Source organism: Lepidochelys olivacea (assembly GCF_965140295.1).
Source record: "Lepidochelys olivacea isolate rLepOli2 genome assembly, chromosome: 10".
NCBI lineage: Eukaryota > Metazoa > Chordata > Testudines > Cheloniidae > Lepidochelys > Lepidochelys olivacea.
In genome coordinates, this window is record NC_140420.1 from 3,166,929 (window position 1) to 3,186,097 (window position 19,169).

Below are 19,169 nucleotides of genomic sequence, written 5' to 3' on the forward strand. Positions count from 1 at the left end.
TTCTAGTCCACATAGGCTACCTCAGCATTGTGTTTGGATTTACAGCCCTGCAGAAGATTTAACTTCCCACACTAAGAAACTCACTGACTTTTTAAAAATGTATGCAAAGAATTACAAAAAAAAAATCTATATTAATTTTAGTACCAACTGTATTACAGAAATGCCAACGGAACCTAATGAGCTGTACAACATAGGCACGCACGCATTTATCCACCTTACATGTACATACATTTTGGTGTAATGTTTTGTTTTCCTTAATCTCTATATGCCAATACTGTCCCCATCACTACAGTATCTAAGTATCTTGCAAACATAAATATTGATCCTCACGACACTGCTTGGAGGTGGGGAAGGATTATTATCACCCATTCTTACAGATGGGGGAGTTAAGGCACAGAGAAATTAAGTGCTTTACGCAGGTCAGGCAGGTCTCCTGAGTCCCTCGTGCTTTAAGTGCAAAACTATCAAGATGTGAAACATAACCAAACAAATCCCTTCTGCCTTCCAAACCTCCCCCAACCTCTTACACACATATAGCCTATCACTGTCTGGGGCCTGATATCATTGGTGCTGAGGCAGAAGATAAGGAACCTCAGCAACTCTCAGGAGCGAGCCCTTCATTAAGTGTAACTAAAATAGTTAAGTTTTTTTCCTATGAAATGTAAGAATAGATTACAAATCACACTAAACCATCATTAATTATATTATTATTATTTATACCCATCTTAATTCGGGGGCCTAAAATTAGTTGACGGTGTCCCTTGAATCGCCTGGCAGGCTGCTATGCAAAGTAGCCCCAGAGAAAGATGCCGGCACATATGCATAGTATCAAGTTGATGTTCAGAATGTGTTTCACCAAAGGCTGCTCATCCAGTGAAGCCAAAGCGCATTCAGGGCTGGTAGGCACTGTGTTCTCAGGAGGATGTTCTTGTTTGCTCTCCATCCCACAGAGCCACAAGAAGACTCTCATCAGTTTAGACCCTTTTTGAGTACCAGTCACACCTACAATGACAGTAATTAGTGAGGTAAAAACTCTGTCCATGGAACAAACTCTAGTAACACACTAGTGTTACAATATTGTACAAATCATTTTGACATTACTACACAGAAAACATATCAGAACTCTTCAAAGTGACACATTCGCTCCACCAAGTTCTAGGTAGCCATTACAGTAATTTCTATTTGTCACTTCAGTGTCATTCTTCTCTAAAGATCTGAATTCAAATCCTGCCATTCACAACAGTTTAAGGAAAAGTCTCAGTTAGCCAAGTCTAAAAACATGGCTGTGCTCATCATCTTCCATTTGTTTCTGTATGTTTGAACCCACTTTGGGCCAGGGCTAGTGAATGCAAGTTCCCCAAACTTAGGGTGACCAGACGTCCCGATAAAATTGGGACTGTCCCGATTTTTAGTTCTTTGTCCCGCGTCCCGACCGATGCGCGGTCAGGACACCATTTGTCCCGATATTGTGGCTTTGGCCACTCTGGACGCTTTTTCTTTTTTTGTTTTTTTTGCTTCCCCCATGTGTCCCAATATTTTGTCTGTTTCATCTGGTCACCCTATCCAAACTCTACTGAAGATTAGGGCGTGCATAACCCAACAACAAGCAGGTAACAGTGGTGCAGGGAGGGAGTGAGAATGCCAGTCACAAAAGGCTAAAGTCCCAGCAGCTGGGAATCAGCACTCTAGTGCATTAACTCATTTCACCACTTCATACTAATTTCATTGCATATAAAGGAATACGCATCGGCCAAGGCTGCAAAGCCACCTAAGTGATCGTGCAAGTTTTACAAAAACCTGACAATCATCTCTGGGTGTATGAGAAGTGCAGGATCAGGATCTATACAAGTATGTATCTAACACTGGTACATCAATCTGCTTAAAAAAAAATGTTTGCAAACTCTCCTTTGCAACCTGCCAAGAGCTCAGCTCAGGGTTCTGTGTTTTCCCTGCCATTAGAGCTGGTCAGAAAATACCAGTGAAAACAGAAATGGAATTTTGTGAAAACTTCAGCAATTTTTTTCCATTTTCCATCCAACTCTCCTTGCAGCAGATACTAACAGCATTATTCCCTAGTGCAGAAATAATGGGTTCCCTGCTCCATTGCAAGGATATGTGATACCATTAAAAGATACAGAAGAAACATATCCCTGATCTTTAGTCTGTAGATAAAAAGTCTTTCAGCACCTTGAAGATACAGAAATCTGAAAGCAGCAGGAAGATTCATTTAACATTTCCTACCTCTATAACCTTTACAAAATGCATAGGACTGATTTTAATTGAAACACATGTTGTATATAGTAACAGGGCACTTACTTGTATGGTCATTGGAAATATTTTCAGGAACAATGCTAATATCAAGCTGGGCAGGTGGACCCTCAGACTTACATATGCCACTTCCAGAATCAGGAGAAGTACTGACTGCTGGGTGTTTCCTGGCTGGTCGATCCCAGCGTGTGAACCAGGTGAGATGACTGATCTGGCAGCATGAAGAGCATTGTTAAAGAGAACTGCTCCTATGTTTGTTTAAAGGGAACACCTCAGCCATAAGACAGCTTTGAGGGGTTCTTACATTTTCTAAGCACTTGGGGCCAAATTCTGGTCCCCTGCCTGGGCAGCCCTACTGGAGCTGGGGAACATCCAGCGCTGATTAGGTACTATGGAAATAGATACGAGGAGGCCAAATGAAGCAAGAAACAGCTGTTTGGCGGCGGCAAGCGCTGGGAGGTAGGCGGAGGAGCAGGGACGCGGCACGCTCAGAGGAGGAAGTGAGGTGGGGCAGAGGGGTGGGGAGGGGAGCTTGGCTGCCAGTGGGTGCAGAGCACCCACTAATTTTTCCCAGCCCCGGAGCACCCATGGAGTCAGCGCCTATGAGACAGACCCATGATCTGATACAGTATTACAAGTGTTTCCATGTGTACAGGAGGAATGAGAACGTCCATCCCCATGGGTGCATAATGGGGGCCTTATTGTATGTCCATTAAAAAACAGTGAAAGAAACCTGTTGGGGAAGACTCACCATCTCTTCCGAGGGAGGTTCTGTGCACAGGCTCACGACCACCACAGTGACAGTCGTGATGACACTGAGGACCATTGAGAAGTACAGGAAGTGCACGTATCTCACCACGGCTGGCCGGTGGTCTGGCTCCCCGCACTGGGGCTGCGGGTAGATAAAGTCCAGCACCAACCGGATGAAGCCCAGCAGCATGCCAGTCAGCAGGCCCCAGAACGCACCCTAGGAAATGAAGATCATTCCTTGATGGAACAGGAAACATACGTCTACGTCATATCTGGCAACGAAGCCCATGCTGGCTCCCGGGCTGAGTGCTGGCAGGAGTGAGATATGCTACAGTCACAACTGTGACATTCTGATCAGCACATTCTGTGGGAGGAGGGGAGGTTTACTAGGCCATTGGGAGGGTTTCTGAGATCCCCTCCATTTTCTCCTCCTTTGCTGTTCTCCCTTATACACACAGCCCCCCACGTTCTATTGACCTGCTCTTCCAGTGGAGGAGAGCCGCTCTCTAGGCCTGCTGATGCTGTTCAATAGCCACCAGCTCCCACCTTTACAGCACTACCCACCCCAACGGTGGCCCTAGTCATGGGCTGCTTTAACTGTGGCTGTTGCTTCACAGAAGTCCTACCAGCAAAGGCTGCCCTGAGGAAGCTCTAGAGCCTGCATACAACCCTTTCCCAGCCAGCGCCGCCCTCTTTTGGGGTTGGACTGGCCAGCTCCAGTTTCCCCAGAGGAGTAGAGGTTGTGGGCATCTTGTGTCATTGCAATCCTTCCCTTCCCCTCCCCCCTCCACCCCGACTTACTTTCCATCCCCATGAACGACAAGTCCTGGGTTACAGCAGTGCAAGGCCACGACTTACAAATCTCTGCTCCTAGGTTTGTGAAAGGCACCTGGCAACCTTTGCCTTCTCTGCTAGAGCAGCTGAGGGAGCTGCCTGAGAGCAGTGGGGAAGTGCTCCCTGCTGCCCGGGCTGCGTGGCCTCAACAGGATGCTCCAAACGTGAGTGCAGTCACTCCACCGAGCGCCCACAAGGGAGAGGCAGAGCAGCGACACAGTGCAGCTGTTCTAGCTGCCTGGCTATTTGTTTGTGTAGACAGCGGAAGGACAGGCTCGCACCCGGCACACAGAGCACGGTGTGTCAGACCCTGCCCAAGTGTTACCTTTTCATTCGTTCTCTTCCAGAAACAGCCCAGGATGAAAACCATGGCCACCGGGGGCTGTAGGTAGGAGCTGATTGTCTGGATGTAAATGAATAGCTGCCCCCCTTGGCTGGCCTGCACCAGTGGGATCCACAGAATGGACACCACTACGAGCAGAAGCACAAACACCCTGCTCAAGAAAAAGACAGTGTTATTGCTGGTCTTTGCCCCTTCCTCTGCATGAGGGTCTCCCCTGAGAGCTCCCCTCCCAGGAGGGCCTTCCTCCTCTCTCTCAAATCTGCCCAACGGTGCTCCATCTGGACTTTGTTCATCTGTATTGTGTCCCCTTGCCCGTCTTCCATCAGAGTCCAGCCTTACACAAACACCCAAATCTAGATGCTGTTGCCCTCATGTGCCTTTCTGCCACCTCAGCCTCCTAAATCCTGGTTCTGCTGCTATAACTTACATCCCTTCACTGGGCCAGATTCATTCTCACGAGCAACCAGGAAAAGAAAATATAACATTGGCAACAGAACAAAAAAAATACCATGGACTGGAAGGGCCAAATTCTGCTCTCAGTTATTGCAGGGTAGGTCTGGAGCAATGGGCTCTGACGATGAAGGAGTTGCTCTCAGTTTGCACCAGAGAGCAGAGAGTGGTGTGAAACATCTCCAGGACAGGCTCTGTGATTTAACACGCCATGCCCTAGAGTTCCATACCTGCCAACAAGCATAAGTTCCCACTCAGAAGAACGGGGCCGGAAGTGCCGCCAGAGATCCATGGTAAATATGGTGCTGGAGCTGTTAAAGATGGAAGTCAGGGAGGACATAAGTGCTGAAATCATCACCGACATCATGAGGCCCCTGAGCCCTGAAAACAAAGGGAGAGGCACGTTCACTCTAGTAACAAGGTACAGACCTTGTGCGGAAAGCGCTAAGGGTCCAACTTCACCCCCCATCAGCCAAACCTCTCAGACTAACAGCTGCATCTCCCTTCTGAACTCACCCCTTCCTCTGTGCTGAGGGACTGCCGCCTACACTGCCCTCCCAAGAGTCTGGACAGCAGGTGACCTCACAGGCCATATGAACTTGTCAGTCTTTCCTTTTGGACCACTATAGCTCTGTCTGCATGGGCAGAGTCTTTACTCTCCTCTGGTAGCCAGCTGGCTGAGAGAGGCTGCTGAGATGCAAGGAGGAGACCTCATCTATCTGCTTACTCCTGTGTTATAGTGATTGTGCTCCCCTTAGGGTTACATGTAACTCAGTACACTTGGACACTACAATGTCCTCATCCTTTAGGGAACTAGTCATGCCCAGGTGATAGAAGTAGACCTCCTGAATGCTGGATGCCTTGTTCCCCAGCAGAGGCCTCTCATAGCAGCTGTGCACCCTGTTGCATGTTATTCCTTTTTCGTCACTATACCATCAGGCCCAATATCAACCCCAATATCATGACTGTGGTGTATTCTCCTCCCCAGACATTTCCTACAGCCTGGGTTTTGGCTGGTGTAGGCCCTGTCCCGGTTAGTTAATTGCTGTGAAGTTCCTCACCTAGGGGCAGCAGTTCTATGACCAGTTTGGGGTAAGCAATATCGGAACAGCCAGATGGGTTGCCACAGATTTTCTGACAGATTTCTGGGTCTGCACAGGCCACCAGATCTACAATAAACATGGGGGGAAAGTAATCCAAAAGTTACAAGAAACAAATACGCCCAGACGGTAACCACGGAGTGAAACCCATCCAGCAGATAATGAAGCATATACACACATTCATGAGGGTAGCTCTCAGCTTTCCCCTTTCTTATCTTTATTTTCTGTGTAAAAGATCCCACCAACTGAAACAGGTTTAATCAAAAGATTTGCCTTAACAGCTCATTTGTCTTGTGTGCCTGACTCTCTTCTCTGAACGTTGTCCTTTTTTAAAACTAATGCTGTTCATCATGAGAAAACAGTGACTCCCTCCAGACATGTGCTAGACATGCATGCTCGCTCTCTCACTCTCTCTCTCTCAGAACATTCAGGGAGCAGACTCTAGGATTTTTTCTTTTCTGAGTGTCACAAACATGGGGTCCAGAAGGAACATCATTGGGGCAGCTCTTAAAGCTGGGTTGCTACCAGAAGCACCTGGGACTTGTGTTCAGGATGAAGGAGTGTGGTCCCTAGGGAGCAAGGTAGATTAATAGAGTGTTATCTGAAAAAAAATCTATTATGAACTGCAAGTTCATGCTCCTGGCAGTTGAGCTGCTACAACCTTTTAGCTTATTCTGGCGGGTCTGTCACTTATGCACTATATAGAAATCACAATCTGTAGTGACAGACACCAGGAATATTTATCTCCTTCAACTCTTACCTGGGAAGAGAACCCGGCTGATCATGCCTGGCATCACCATCATAAAGAGAGGCAAAATTTTCAGATAGGAGGCCAACAACGAACCTCCTTTGGCATGACAAAGGTTTTTAGCTGCAAGGGACCTTTGAACAATGACCTGTAAATGAGGAAGACAGTTTGATCCAGTGCTTTGCAGAGAGAGTAAAGAGATGCAAAATGATGTGATGTACGTTTCTATTTATAATTGGACGTGCTGGTTCCGAAAGCACCATACTGGATCTCTAGGGCCAGACTCTGTTCTGGATTGCATTGATTTAACTGAGAGGGAACTCAGACCATTATCATGATGAAGAATCTGATCCTGCAAAGTGCTGAGTGTTCTTAACTCCCAGTGGCCGCTCCAAACCTTGTAGGATCATGCTGTGAATTACCTAACTCACCTGTAGTGCTTTAACTAGCGCGTCTTGCCTTCATGTAAGGAAAATCTCACTGTGTTCACTTCCAAGCTACGGAAATCACTGTCATTATTTTTCTCCATAGTTTGTTCTTTTTTGGACCCTTGTGTATCTTATACACCTTGACATGGCTTGTCAGGTCAACAGGACTACTGACTCACAAACCAGGGCACAGGGGTAAACTTCCTGACATCCCCTAAATTGACCCTCACTCCGTAAAAAGAGTTTGATAAACAAATACCTCAGAAATATCTGATACGAATTTTGTTACGATTCTGCTCTTCTTGGCACTGCTGTTTACAATTGGAGAGACAGCAACTGGAGCCCTGCAGAGCCTGAAGGGGGTGGGTTCACACAGAATTCAGACATGCCCACTTTATAGTTTGGGGTTTACATGCCCCTCATGTTGCATATCTGAGTTCAAATGAGCTCCAAAACTCGAATTTAACTTAGCTATCGGTGTCAAGTTTTGTCTAGTTTGAGGTTGAAATCATCAAATTTCACACGGTTTCCACAGAAACAGTAAACCAGCCCAGGATCTGGCCTGAGTCTGGGTTTTGTAATGAAACTTGGCCTTAGTTGCTTGCAATGAAAGTTCTGCATAGTTCTACAGCCAGCCAGGTGGCATGTCTCAAAACCGAACCTGAGGGTTAATCTTGTGAAGGAAACATTGGTCTACCTGATCTGTACACCAGTACCACAGAGATGGGATGGTCATTCCAATCAGAACTCCTGGCCAGGGAAGGTCAGAGGTGACAGGGTCTCGGAAAATGTGGAAGGCATCTTCTCTTGGTAAGCCACAGCTACTGTTTCCTTTGTGGCTACTAGCAATGGCTTTAAAGTATTTGGCCTGCAAACTTCCAAGCCCACCAATTTTAACAAAGCCTAAAATGGGAATAGGAAGCAGTTACCACATTGATCAGGTTCATGCTATTATTTTCACTCTTGGCAGTTTGCTCTGTATGATCCCAGTTCAGTGTCCACTGAAGTCAATGGAAAGACTCTGATAGACTTCACTGGGAGTTGGATCAGAACCTACAATGATAAACCCTGGTTTAATACCATACATTATTTGGCTACAGGAGGTAGTTGTTTGCTTTGATATGAATCTCAGACCACAGGGTGTTTTCTGTTTATTTTGGGTGGTTTAATATCTTTCATGGAACACCTCTACACTTTTCACCCTATAAAGAACTATCACAAGATTATTTGTATAGAAAATATTCTAACATGACTGTCTATTTCACAAGATGCACTGAATAAATGTTAAATGGCTTGTTCCAGTGATGCATATTTGCAGTGATTTGGTATAGGAACAAATGTATTTTTAACAGTAAAATCCTGGAGAAGTACTCACTGAACCCCATGAGAATTAATCCCCCAGCCAGCATGATGACAGTCTGCAGAGTGTCTGTGTAAATCACAGCTGCCAGGCCACCTAAAGAAAAAAAAAATCAGAAGGACAAATTGTCGGGAACTGGGTTTGTTTTGTGTAATAACATCTCCTGCTTTGCAAAAGTCTGTTGGCCAGTAGCATAGCCAGAATGCTTTGCCTGACACAATGGGATGTTTTGTGGGTTGTTTTGACTACTTTGTGGGATGGTTTGGCCAACTCCCATTGCTGATACTTTGGCTGAAATGTTGCATGTTTTGAACCACAGTGAGTCAGTGTTTTGTCACTAGAATCCCAAACTCCATAGCAGAAATCTCTACAGGAGATGCATTGAAAACCACAAGAAGGAAGGACCAGATTGAAACAGAAGCTGCTTCAAAAAGACAACATAACAACAACCAAAAGGAAGTAGGTGTATGGCCCACATTGCTGGGGGTGAGTGCTGCAAGAAGAGAAACTTCCATTCGTTTTGGACACACATTACACTCCCTTTATGGCACCATTTCCATCCAAGTTGTGAAGATATTTCTCACATCACCCTGTGTAGTGCTGTGTGTGGCTCTCACTTACACACTCATAAAGCCAAAAGGAAGAAAAGTCCTGAGCAAAAACCTTCGGTGTGGCTCCACTTTGAGCCAGAGAGTGCTGTGCACAGATCTGGGCTGACTTTAAGCAGGCACTTTACGCTAGCCTTGTAAAATTACACTCACCCGCTCTCACCTGGAGAGTAATATTTTTGACAAGTGCGTTACTGTAATTAGTGTTTTCATTATAAACAGTCATCTTGGTAAAGGGCAGACAGACAGATTTAGTGCCTCGGGCTAATAAGGAGGAAGTACTTTATAGAACGGTACCTTGTGGAAACTGCTGAATACTTATTACACGGGAAGATGGCTGTTCTCAGCCCAATAGCAAAGATGTATGACATTGCATTCCTATGACCTGGAACACAGAAACGCACCTGCAACAGTGTAAACAGCAGTGATTGCCAGAAGACCAATGACAGCAACATAGAGGTCCCAGCGTAAGGCTTGCTGAATGAACAGGGCCCCAGCATACATATCAACCTAATGGAAAAAGATATTTAGAAGGGTTATAATGGTGACAGCTCAGTGTGTAATGCAGACAGCTGAGTGGATGCACAGTGTATGCTAAGCCAACCAAACCTTGTGCTTCTCAAGGACCAACCTGTTTGTTAACTTTTCATGGCTCCCTGTTTTCTATCAGTCTTAGGGACAGCTGCTCCAACTGGCACATAAACCCTAACCTAGCCTCACCTCCTTCTCCACACTCCTCATTAACAGCCAAGCTCAATTTAGTTTTGAGATACAGTTTAATGAGGAAAATGCTCGTTTTGCGAGGGGGGGAGGGAGGGGCAGGGAGTTTTCCACTGAGAGAGAGCTGAGTTCAAAGAAGAAATTACTTTTAGTGGAGCGGGGGTTGCTTCTCCACTCCTCAGGAGTAGTGGGCACAGGGTGAGCACCAAGGAGTGAGGGGACAATGAGGGTCAGAAACTGGAGCTGCCATATGTGCTGGAGCCCTGTGCATGGGGAGTTCTGAGGGCAGTAGCCAGCCAGAGCTCCAGGGGTTGGCATAATGCAAATTCCTTTTCTCTGACTGGCATAGGATGAACCTCAGCAGGGATTTCCACTATATGCTGTTATAGAGTTGTGGGTTAGGGACTGTGCAGCCTCCTTGTGTCCCGGTGGCCTGAGGTGATTGCTCTGCAGAAGAGTTAGGTATAAATGCAACCTGCAGACCATGAAAGCATGTATATGTGCAAAGCCCTGATGACTTTGGCCAGCTGTAAATAAATGGGCCTGTCCCATCATCCAGCAACTGGGGATTGGAATGATCCAATTCTCTCTCAGAAAACTTGTCATCAGAGATTTGAAAAAAATAGTTGATTGTTTCCAGAAAAAAAAACCCTACTAAGGACCAGCCACCTGGCCCCAATCTGACACCACAGGCATCTTCAGTTTCAAGGAGGAGGGAGAGGGGCGAGAGGCCAGTCTACCCTTCCCACTGCTGCCTGTAAAAGGAATAACACCCAGCTAGGAGTTTTTCTTCTTATTTTGTCAATTCAAGCACTATATGGTGGTTAATTAACTGCTGGCAAGGCCCTGCACAAAGGGTGACTACATCACTCATTTAAAGCATTAGAGCAAACAGGAGAAATAAATGCTAAACTAGGCAGCCAGCAAGCTCGCGGGAGGGTGCATCCCACTCCCATATGCCCCTATATCCTGCGGCTGTCAGAAGAAATGTACAGAGAGGACAACCCAAATTAACTGAGCAGATGCCGAAAATCTAACAGCAGACAAGACTTCAATGAAAACGACTCCTTCCCCTTGACTGGACTGGTGTGCTTTGATACATTACCAAGCTCTCCCTCCGACAGCAGCAAACATTCAAACCATTCATAGCAAAGCTTATGGATCCTGGGGTTTGGCACCTAATGTCTTGAAAGAATTGAAATCCATCCCTTTTCTCCACTCTTCCAAGACATTTTCATAATATCACTATCACTAGAGCAGCAAGGGGACCAGGACTCAGTTGCACTTATGAATCCCATAAATTAATACAGACATACTCTTTCAAACTGAATTCTAGTCAGTCCTCTTTCCTTCTTCTTACTTACTGATATTTTGGTGAATATATAGATAAACAAATAGAGAATTGCCAGGAATATCTGTATTCTTTTGCCACCAAAGCGTTTCTGTAAGTACTCAGGCATGGTTGTAACCTGCAGGGAAGGAGATTGTATCAGAGGAGGTAGAATACAATAACTTCCTCTAAGTAACATGCAGAGACATTGGTACAGACCTGGTGTGGTTGGCAAACCCTGGCCAGTTGCTGTGTCTTGGCATATCTGCTGGGAAATGTCTGTCCCTCTCACACTCTTACACAATGAATGGTCACCAATATTTTGCCTCTAGGGTCTGGCACATGGTCCAGTGAGGCTACTTGATAAAGGAGCCTTCACACCCTTTAGAGACTGCAAAAACAGCCTCCGCTTTGTTCCCTACTTTATCTGGGAATTATGCGCCCCATGTGGTTCCCCTGGCCTAACCCTACCTAGCAGTTCTCAAGGCATCACCTGTCCCCCTGACTTGGTAAAGCCAGACTTGCCCACAGTCGCTTGGCAGTGTCTCTGGACTGCCAGGTGTCATATCACCGCAACCTCTCTCCTCATCTTTGTGTCAGGGAAGCACCATTTCCACCTGAACTCTAGCCTCTGTCCCTGAAGTCTCATTTCCGAGGAGGCAGCAGCTTTGGAACTAATGTTTGCTCTTGGCAGTGGGACATGGCATTGCTCCCTTGGGCTCAACATGAGTGGGTCCTCCTGTCCCCTCTTTGATCCACTTTCTAAACTATGTTTTTTAAACCATGATATCTCCTGATTTCCTTTCCAAGGTAAATCTTTTGCGGGCTCTTCTCCTCTCAGTTAGTATACCAAGAGAAGAACACTCCTGCGTTTGAGTCCTGGAACGCTGCTGCTTCAGGAACTTTACCCAGAGCCCAGGCCTTTTTAGTAGGTTCAGCATGTAAAAACCCATACATTTAAAAGGATGTTAAAAAAGCAAGTCACTGATACGCATAGTGTGGCCCATTGACTTACCCCAGCTGCTATGTAAATAGGAAGAAATAGCCAGGCCAGCACCAAAACACAAAACATTCCCTAGGGAGGCAAAGGAAACACAGGTCAGAGATACTGATAAATGCTGTCGTCAACTGGCTAATGCCCACGCATGCCTCTGTGTGTGTGTACATACAACTGTCCAGCTGTGACTCAAACGCCCTATATAGCTAACAGCAATTCTCTAGCTCATGTAGTAGGTCACGGGGTTTTGAATCTAAGGGATCTGAATTCTATGCCTGCTCTTCCTGTGAGGTTTCAAGGAGCTGCTGTAGGCAGCATAGTGACAGTCACAAAGACCTACACGGGCACAGGGTTGCTACAAGGATGTTATGTTGCCCAAAATCAGTGCACCTGCAGGAGCTGCAAGGCCAAGCAGAGTGGAGCAGATTGCGGGCCCTGACTCTGATACGTTAGATCAACCTGAACAATCCTCATTCATTATAATAATACATATAAATACAATTAATTAATATAATTAATTAATATGGAAACAGCTTCTGCCTCTTACATAGCTGCCGATGGAGCCATGTGGGTGCAATATGGTAAAAGCTAGAAAGGACCAAGCCAACTTCAATGATATCGAGAGCAGCTCCTGCAGTGCAATACTTACGTTCCACTCATACGCTGTAGCAGCAATTCCTGACGCTGCCCCTGATCCAGCCAGGCCTATGAAATGCCCACTCCCAACATTACTAGCAAACAGGGACGCACCCACCTGCAGAGATAAAGAGGAAGCTAGTTCTGTGTGTGGCATAAGACTTGGTTCTCAGACCCTGGGAGGAGCTCCTAGTCCAGCGGGGGTGGGCGGGGGGTTCTCAGAAGTGAGCCATATATAAATAAATGGAGTGGCCAGTGTCTCCCACTGCACTTAGCTCTCCATTGGATCCATTCCATGTAGACCTTGCAGAGCCGAAGTTCCCACAAGGCCAGACTGCAGTTTCCTCACAATCCGTGGGAACTGAAATCCCCTCCCTCCTAGCCCCTGCTGCCTTTTCTCTTCGCCCCATTCGCTCACTGACACCGGTACTGCTGTCAGACCTCATTCCTTCCCTCCTGCTCTGTCACTCATCTGTGAGGTTGCACGGAAGCAGCCCGCTTCCTAGCCGCAGCGTCATGGTCCCTCCACTGGGGAGCCTCAAAGACAAGCAAAGGGGCATGGGATGAAACAAAGAGAAACGCCAACTGATCAGTTAGCTGATTATGGCTTTATTTACTTCATTATGATCAGCCCATCCCAAATCAAACCTCTACCCCTCACAGACCAGCTAAATGCCCCTTCCTCCCCATAGACCCAACCACCCATGCTCTGGAAGCCCCAACCCAACGTTTGAGGAAATAAATGAGTCTTGCAAGTCAGCAAACAGTAACTATCTTGGTGCAGGGGGTGGGGCTATGACAGGCATATTATTGGATGGAAAGTGCCCCCTCCCCATAGGCTTTGGAAATGCAGGAAAAGCTGGTCACAGGCTCTCCTGTTCTGACCATAGAGAGACATGCCAGTGGGACAAAAAGCACTGTTCAGTCTCACTGCGACATAGTGGAACAGGCAATTTGATGGAGACACTTACAGGCCACCAAACCATCTTTCCTCCAGCCAGGAAATAGCCCTTCACTGTGCTTCGCTTTGTCTTCCACATGGACTAGGAAAGCAGAAAAACAGGACAAAAGCTTTAGAACACTCCAAGTGCTGCTCAGAACGTTACAGAGCAGAGCAGGTTCCCCAGAGGGACACTCTGTACTGTCATCACCACTGGCCGTGGGTGAGTTTGTTATGGCAGAAGAACCCTCAGTTGCTGCAGCTACAGGATCCTGCGTGGCAAAGATCTGAAATGAGGGACACCACCATGAACAATAGTTGTTGAAGGAGGAAGAGAACTGCCACCGTGGAGAGGTTTACGTCTGTATCGCATGCAAAGCTTTTCACAATCTCAGCTTCCTGGTTCAGTGTTTTCTGCAATAAACGTCAAGATCACTCCAGAGGCACAAGGAACGCATGCAGATTTGGGTCACTGATTAGGGACATCACTTGTTTCAGATGTACTTGAGAGGGATACTCAGGGTTAGACTTAGAACTCTGGACTCTCCCTTTTCATAGTCTTCACACGACACTATAGTATATCACCCTACATGAGTTATGCCCCGGTATCTGGAGAGAACAGCAATTCCTGTCCAATCTCATGGCAGCTGGGTTGGCCTTTTCCTGTGATAGAAGCCATGCCAGAAAGTTGATTTATGGCCTAGCCACAGTTTAAGAGTACTTGTAGTTTGCAGGATCTGCGATCAGAATCTTATTATCAAGCCGATATGATTTCCTGGATAGCTCTGTGGCAGCCTAACACGTGTGTTGGATTCTGTCCAGGCTAGATACCAAACATTAGCAATAATATTAGGTTGTATGTCTACACCTCTTCCATCAAAGGATCCTCAAGTGTTTAAAAAAAGAACAGTAACCCTGAACAGCACCCCTAGGAAGTGGCTGAGATTATATCTCTGGATCTGGGTGAACAGGTGGGAAAAACGCAAAACATTGTGGTCAGTTGATGCCAGTGAAGTTAGGCCTGATGAAAGCCTAAATAAAAAAAAAAAAAAGTGCTACGTATGCGACCCTCACCTTTGAATGTAACAGGACACATAAGAAAGGATCTAAGAGCATCTCCTTACCCATAATCCAACAGCCAGGACGAATACAAAGTACAGAACAAGAACGACAATGTCCACAGCCTCCAAGATCTGTTGGGGAAATGTGTTCCAGTTGCGAGTGACAGAGGGCGGAGTGCTACCAGGGGTCTCCATTGCGTCTCATACGGATCCAGTTCCTCTCTTTTTTGATGCATTTATCTATTGAAAAGTGGGATAGAGAGTTATAGGGACCTGTGTTGTTATGGCAGCGATGGCCGCCCAGTGAGGATCATGCCCCCATCCTGAGTTGGGCCGGCAGGGGATGGTGTCTGAAACTGGTGGGTGGGCTTTTCCTCTGGGCAACTCGTGTTACCTTTGTGCAGCAGCTCCTACCCTGTGCTGTGGGGAGCGGAGCAACCACTGCCAGATGAGGTGGGCACTGGTGGTCCGGAGGGGCCCTGTGGCTGCAGGTTTGACAGCACTGTATGCACTGACCTTGGAGAGAAGCCACAGCCACAGAAATGCCTGTGAATAGCCAGAAGAAAGGATGAAATAAACAAGAGCTGAGCAATTTCTTCCATGGAAACCAGGAGAGTGGGGGTGAATGTGAACGCCCAGCATCCCGATGGTTGGTCGCTCTGTACTACCATCAAAGGGCCCAACCCAGATTCCAGGGAAGGACAGTGGGAGTCTTTCCGTTGGCCTTTACTTGGAGCTGGCCTTGGGCCCAGGAGGAGAGAATGTTTGAACCACCTCACAAATGAGTCCAAATGGCTGGCGTCCAAGCACTGTCCGTGCCATTCCCTGAGCACCCCGCATGGCAGGAGGGGGGAACGGGAACGCATCAGCAAGCACTGAGACAACGTACCCCCAGCAGGGCTGGGAGGGGCACAGAGGCACCACGCACCTTGCCTGTGTTGCTCTGCTGCTGAGACAGGTTCCAAAGGGAACAGCTGCCAACACCTAACCAGGGGCTTCCACAGACATTCCTCCCTCTGCCAGCGACCGACCCACTCCCCAGGGAAGGGGGAGGGAATGATACATTTGTTTGTTTTCGACTTAAACAAAAGCTCTTTCTTGTAAGCCTGGCCCAGGGGGAGGTGGCACTGGAGGGTGAACAAACCACTGAGTGTCCTGGCTGGAGCTGTCTGTGCTGGGATCTGAGCACTCCGCTGAGTGAGCTGAGAGTACCCTGCAATGCCCAGTGTGTGCCATTTGGAGCAAGGGCACAGAGCAAAGACCTTCCAGGAGAGGTGTCCTCCCCCGGGGAACGAGCTGAATAAATCTACCATTCGGTACAATTGTGTCCCCTGCACAGGCAAAACATTTGCTCTGCAGAAGCGCGGGGAAAGTCCTTTCCACGTGGCTGCTTTAGCCATAGCCAAAGAGGGGGCAACAAGAAGCAGGGAAGTTGTCCCAAGCAGCTTCCCTTCAGTTTGATGGTGGGGCTTTAACAAGGGTTTCCCAGGAGCCCCCATGATCCCCACCAGCATATCCCCCACTGCCCAGCTCCCCAGTGATTTACCTTTCCTTTCCCTGCTGTGCCATGCAGCTGGTTCCTTTGAATGGGGACAGAACTTCCCTTCTTCAAGGCTCGCTCTGCCCCCTTCTAATGGGTCAGAAAACTGGACGGCAGGGCAATACTTTCCAGGATGGCCAGATCCAGCATTTGCTGCTCCTCACGCCCTTGTCACAAGTAGGCTGGAGCCTTTGGCCTCTTGTGCCCAAAATGGGACACCTCACGATGCCGCCTAGGTGCGGGGGGAAACCGACACCCCGAGCGGGAGAGGTGGGCTGTCTCACCCAAAAGGCTCCAGCGTGTGTGCTCTGGCCCACTGCTCAGCTCCTCTGACAAAGAGGCTCTGATTGTCTGGTGCTATGGAAGTGAGGAGCAGACAAATGAGTTCTGCCTCAGAAAGCCCTGCGGAGGTGAGAGCCAAAAGAGCTCCTTGTCTGTGGGTGTCAATTTCACCACGGCCACTGGCCTCGCCCACTTACGGTACAAGGAAACAAAGCAGCCTCACCAAGGGAGCAGTCAGCAACTACCAGTCCCAAGCATTACCTTCTCCCTAAAGAATGGCTTGGACTGTCCCCAGCCATGCCTGTCTCTGGCATGGCTAGTTTCTCATGCCTGGATGAGTGAAAGAACCCAGAGAGAGTGTGGATTCTCAACAGCTTGTCCATCATCACACACTGAGGCAATGTTGTAGCAGCACCGCAATACAGTGTCACACGATGGCACAATGGAGCAATTTCATCCCATTAGCCAAACATTCAGAAGTACCAGCTCTAGCCAGTGCCCCTTGTTGGGCTCAGTCCTCCAGCATATCCTGCTTCAGGAGCAGCAGCATTTGGTTCATGCAGCTGGAGGACGGTTGAACAGTGAGCACCACTCCCAGGGGAGTGATGATCAATTACCTGCTTTCAATCACCAGCATTTTAATGCATCCTACTTCCTGCTCCTTCTGTCTGACATGCCTATAGCCCCTTTCGAGTAAAGCATTTACCATAGCATGGCCAAAATCCCAAGTGATGCCCAGGACCCACAGCTGAAACTGAAATCAGCGTGCACGGCACATGCTCTGCAGGATTTTGGCTTTCTGTACAGGAGTTGCTTCACCCCCAAATGCAGCTGTTTGTAGCACACAGCCAACACGGCAGTGGTACTTTGCAGCAGTAAAGGAAGGAAGTGAAGATATATGCACTCCAAGTGGAATGCCAAGGGGAATTTAGGTATTTGCTTACTGGTCTTTCCATAAGATCCCCTTGTAGGACAGCCTGCCTGGGGGCAGGGAGAAGTTTAGTAAACTCTGATGCATCTGATTTCAAATTCTATGTGCGCCTTGAGCCAGTGGAAAGTTTGACTGTTTTGCTAATTCAGGTCACAACCGAGTCTCCCGTAGTTCCCTTGGCATGAGCTGCAGTGATTCGCTAGTCAGGGATTCTGAGCAAAGAACATCTGTGGCATTGAAATGAATCTGTTAAAGCCAGACCTTTATCGATGGCCTGGGAGAGAGGGCAGCCCATATGGGTCTCTCGTAATCCACCGGGATTGTATCACTTCTGTTGCTTCTCAAATAGGATTTTTAAACATTCCTAATTCCTTTCACCTGCTAAAAACATCACAGACGTGGAAAGGATAAAACTGAGTCCACAACCAGAACAAAACCCACCTACTAACTGAGACCATCCCAGACAGAAGCAAGACGCTGAAAAGAACTTACCATGTTCAGCTGGGTCCCATTCTGTTCACTTGCACTGGGCACCAGCAATCAACCGTCTGCCAGCCCACAGGGCAGCTTAAATATTGCCAAGGAACCAGGAATTGCCAGTGAAACTGTTAACAGTTTCACAAGGAATGAGAAGAAAAATGTGTAGGGGGACAGTTAAACTAATTCGCCCTAGTTACTTTTTCAGTCCCTCTCTCTTCTGGTGTGAAGTCTGTGCTATTCTCACTATCAGGGCTTGTGGGGTCAAACTCCAAAGTGTGTGATTCTCTTAAGCAATCATTCCAGCTAAAAGAAAGATGAGTTACACTGAGGAATGGGCTCATCCAACCCGCCAAGATGAACTCCCCAAGCCCTAAGGGGAGCTGAAATCCAGCTGTGTATCTAAAGTCACAGCTAAGCCCTAGATCTGTATAAAGCAGGGGGGAAAATCCATCTCCCCCTCACTCCACAATCTTGGGACAGGGTGAGTGCTCAGAACACAAATCCAAAATCTGGGTATTAACTTCTCATCTGGATCCCAATCTGAATCTAGATTTGGCTTCTGGCTTAGGCATCATCTCTGACAGAAATATATTAGAATAAATAAAGCGCTACTGTCAAATAATACATGGATTAAAAACGTTAAAGAGGGACCTGAACTCTCCAAAGCACTGAGATGCTGCAGCAGCAGAGGGATACGACCATCTGAAATAGATACCATTGTTGGCCCCAAGCATTGCTGTGTATGCCCTTCTCAGCCAGAACGTCCCATGGCACTACATGATGTCAGAGAACATGTCCGATTCAGAAATATCCCCCTGCTACCAGTGCTGGCATTAACCCATTCACGTACTTAGCCCAGGCAGGATCCACTTCCTGAGGCTGTGGGTTGAAGTCAGGATTTTAAAGTGTTCCATTCTCTTAGGTTATGTTTTACAGGCCTTTTAGCTGTCACGGTCTCTGTTCCACTTTGATGCTGTGGTGACCTCAATCGCCTGAAGGATGAGAGCTGCTGGGATCCCAGCTGCTTCCCACAGCATGGCCTTGAAGGGTGGGAAAGCACATTCCCCAGGGACAGATCTGATGAAGCTTCACAGGACTCTAGGGAACCCATCTCATCCGTTTGTTTCACTTGCTCATTGCCTGGCTAATTGAACCAGTGTTGCCAACTCTGGTGATGCCACTGCAAGTCTTGCCGTATTGGATCTTTCTCTTAAAGCCCCTCAGCTGGACCCAAGAGACAGCAGGAGAATCTCAGCTTTCATTTTTATGCAAAGGTCAGGCCTCACCCTCCCGGTTGTGAAGGAAGGCTTGGAAATGTGACTAGGGTGAATCCCAAAGGCTCAGAAACCGGAAGACAAAGAAA

At 47.5% G+C, this 19,169-nt stretch overlaps 1 protein-coding gene across 3 annotated transcripts; it reads right to left on the reverse strand.

The window, feature by feature from the left end:
• Positions 1-111: 111 nt before the first annotated feature.
• SLC5A11 (solute carrier family 5 member 11) lies at positions 112-18,062 on the reverse strand. 3 transcript variants are annotated; one of them, XM_084640837.1, is made up of 17 exons: positions 17,819-18,062; positions 14,988-15,119; positions 14,637-14,813; positions 13,544-13,615; positions 12,586-12,690; positions 11,955-12,014; positions 10,974-11,078; positions 9,294-9,399; positions 8,297-8,377; positions 7,619-7,824; positions 6,506-6,641; positions 5,707-5,814; positions 4,876-5,026; positions 4,178-4,346; positions 3,020-3,235; positions 2,317-2,479; positions 112-1,002 (listed from the first exon to the last, which is right to left on the reverse strand). In XM_084640837.1, exons 3-17 carry the CDS (start codon positions 14,766-14,768, stop codon positions 782-784), a joined length of 2,031 nt encoding a protein of 676 aa, XP_084496963.1. In that variant the 5' UTR covers positions 14,769-14,813; positions 14,988-15,119; positions 17,819-18,062; the 3' UTR covers positions 112-781. The 3 variants fall into 3 exon arrangements, with proteins under 3 accessions (XP_084496963.1, XP_084496961.1, XP_084496962.1); XM_084640835.1 differs by having other exon boundaries at positions 14,968-15,119; XM_084640836.1 differs by lacking the exon at positions 17,819-18,062 and adding an exon at positions 16,120-16,471 and having other exon boundaries at positions 14,968-15,119.
• Positions 18,063-19,169: the final 1,107 nt, after the last annotated feature.

Excerpts from the sequence above, each read along its gene's own strand:
- SLC5A11 (XM_084640837.1), bottom strand. The coding sequence starts at position 14,768 with ATGGAGACCCCTGGTAGCACTCCGCCCTCTGTCACTCGCAACTGGAAC. Across the intron at positions 12,015-12,585 it reads CTACAGCGTATGAGTGGAAC|GGAATGTTTTGTGTTTTGGT; the intron begins GTAAGTATTGCA and ends TTGCCTCCCTAG. Across the intron at positions 9,400-10,973 it reads ATATATTCACCAAAATATCA|GTTGATATGTATGCTGGGGC; the intron begins GTAAGTAAGAAG and ends TTTTTCCATTAG.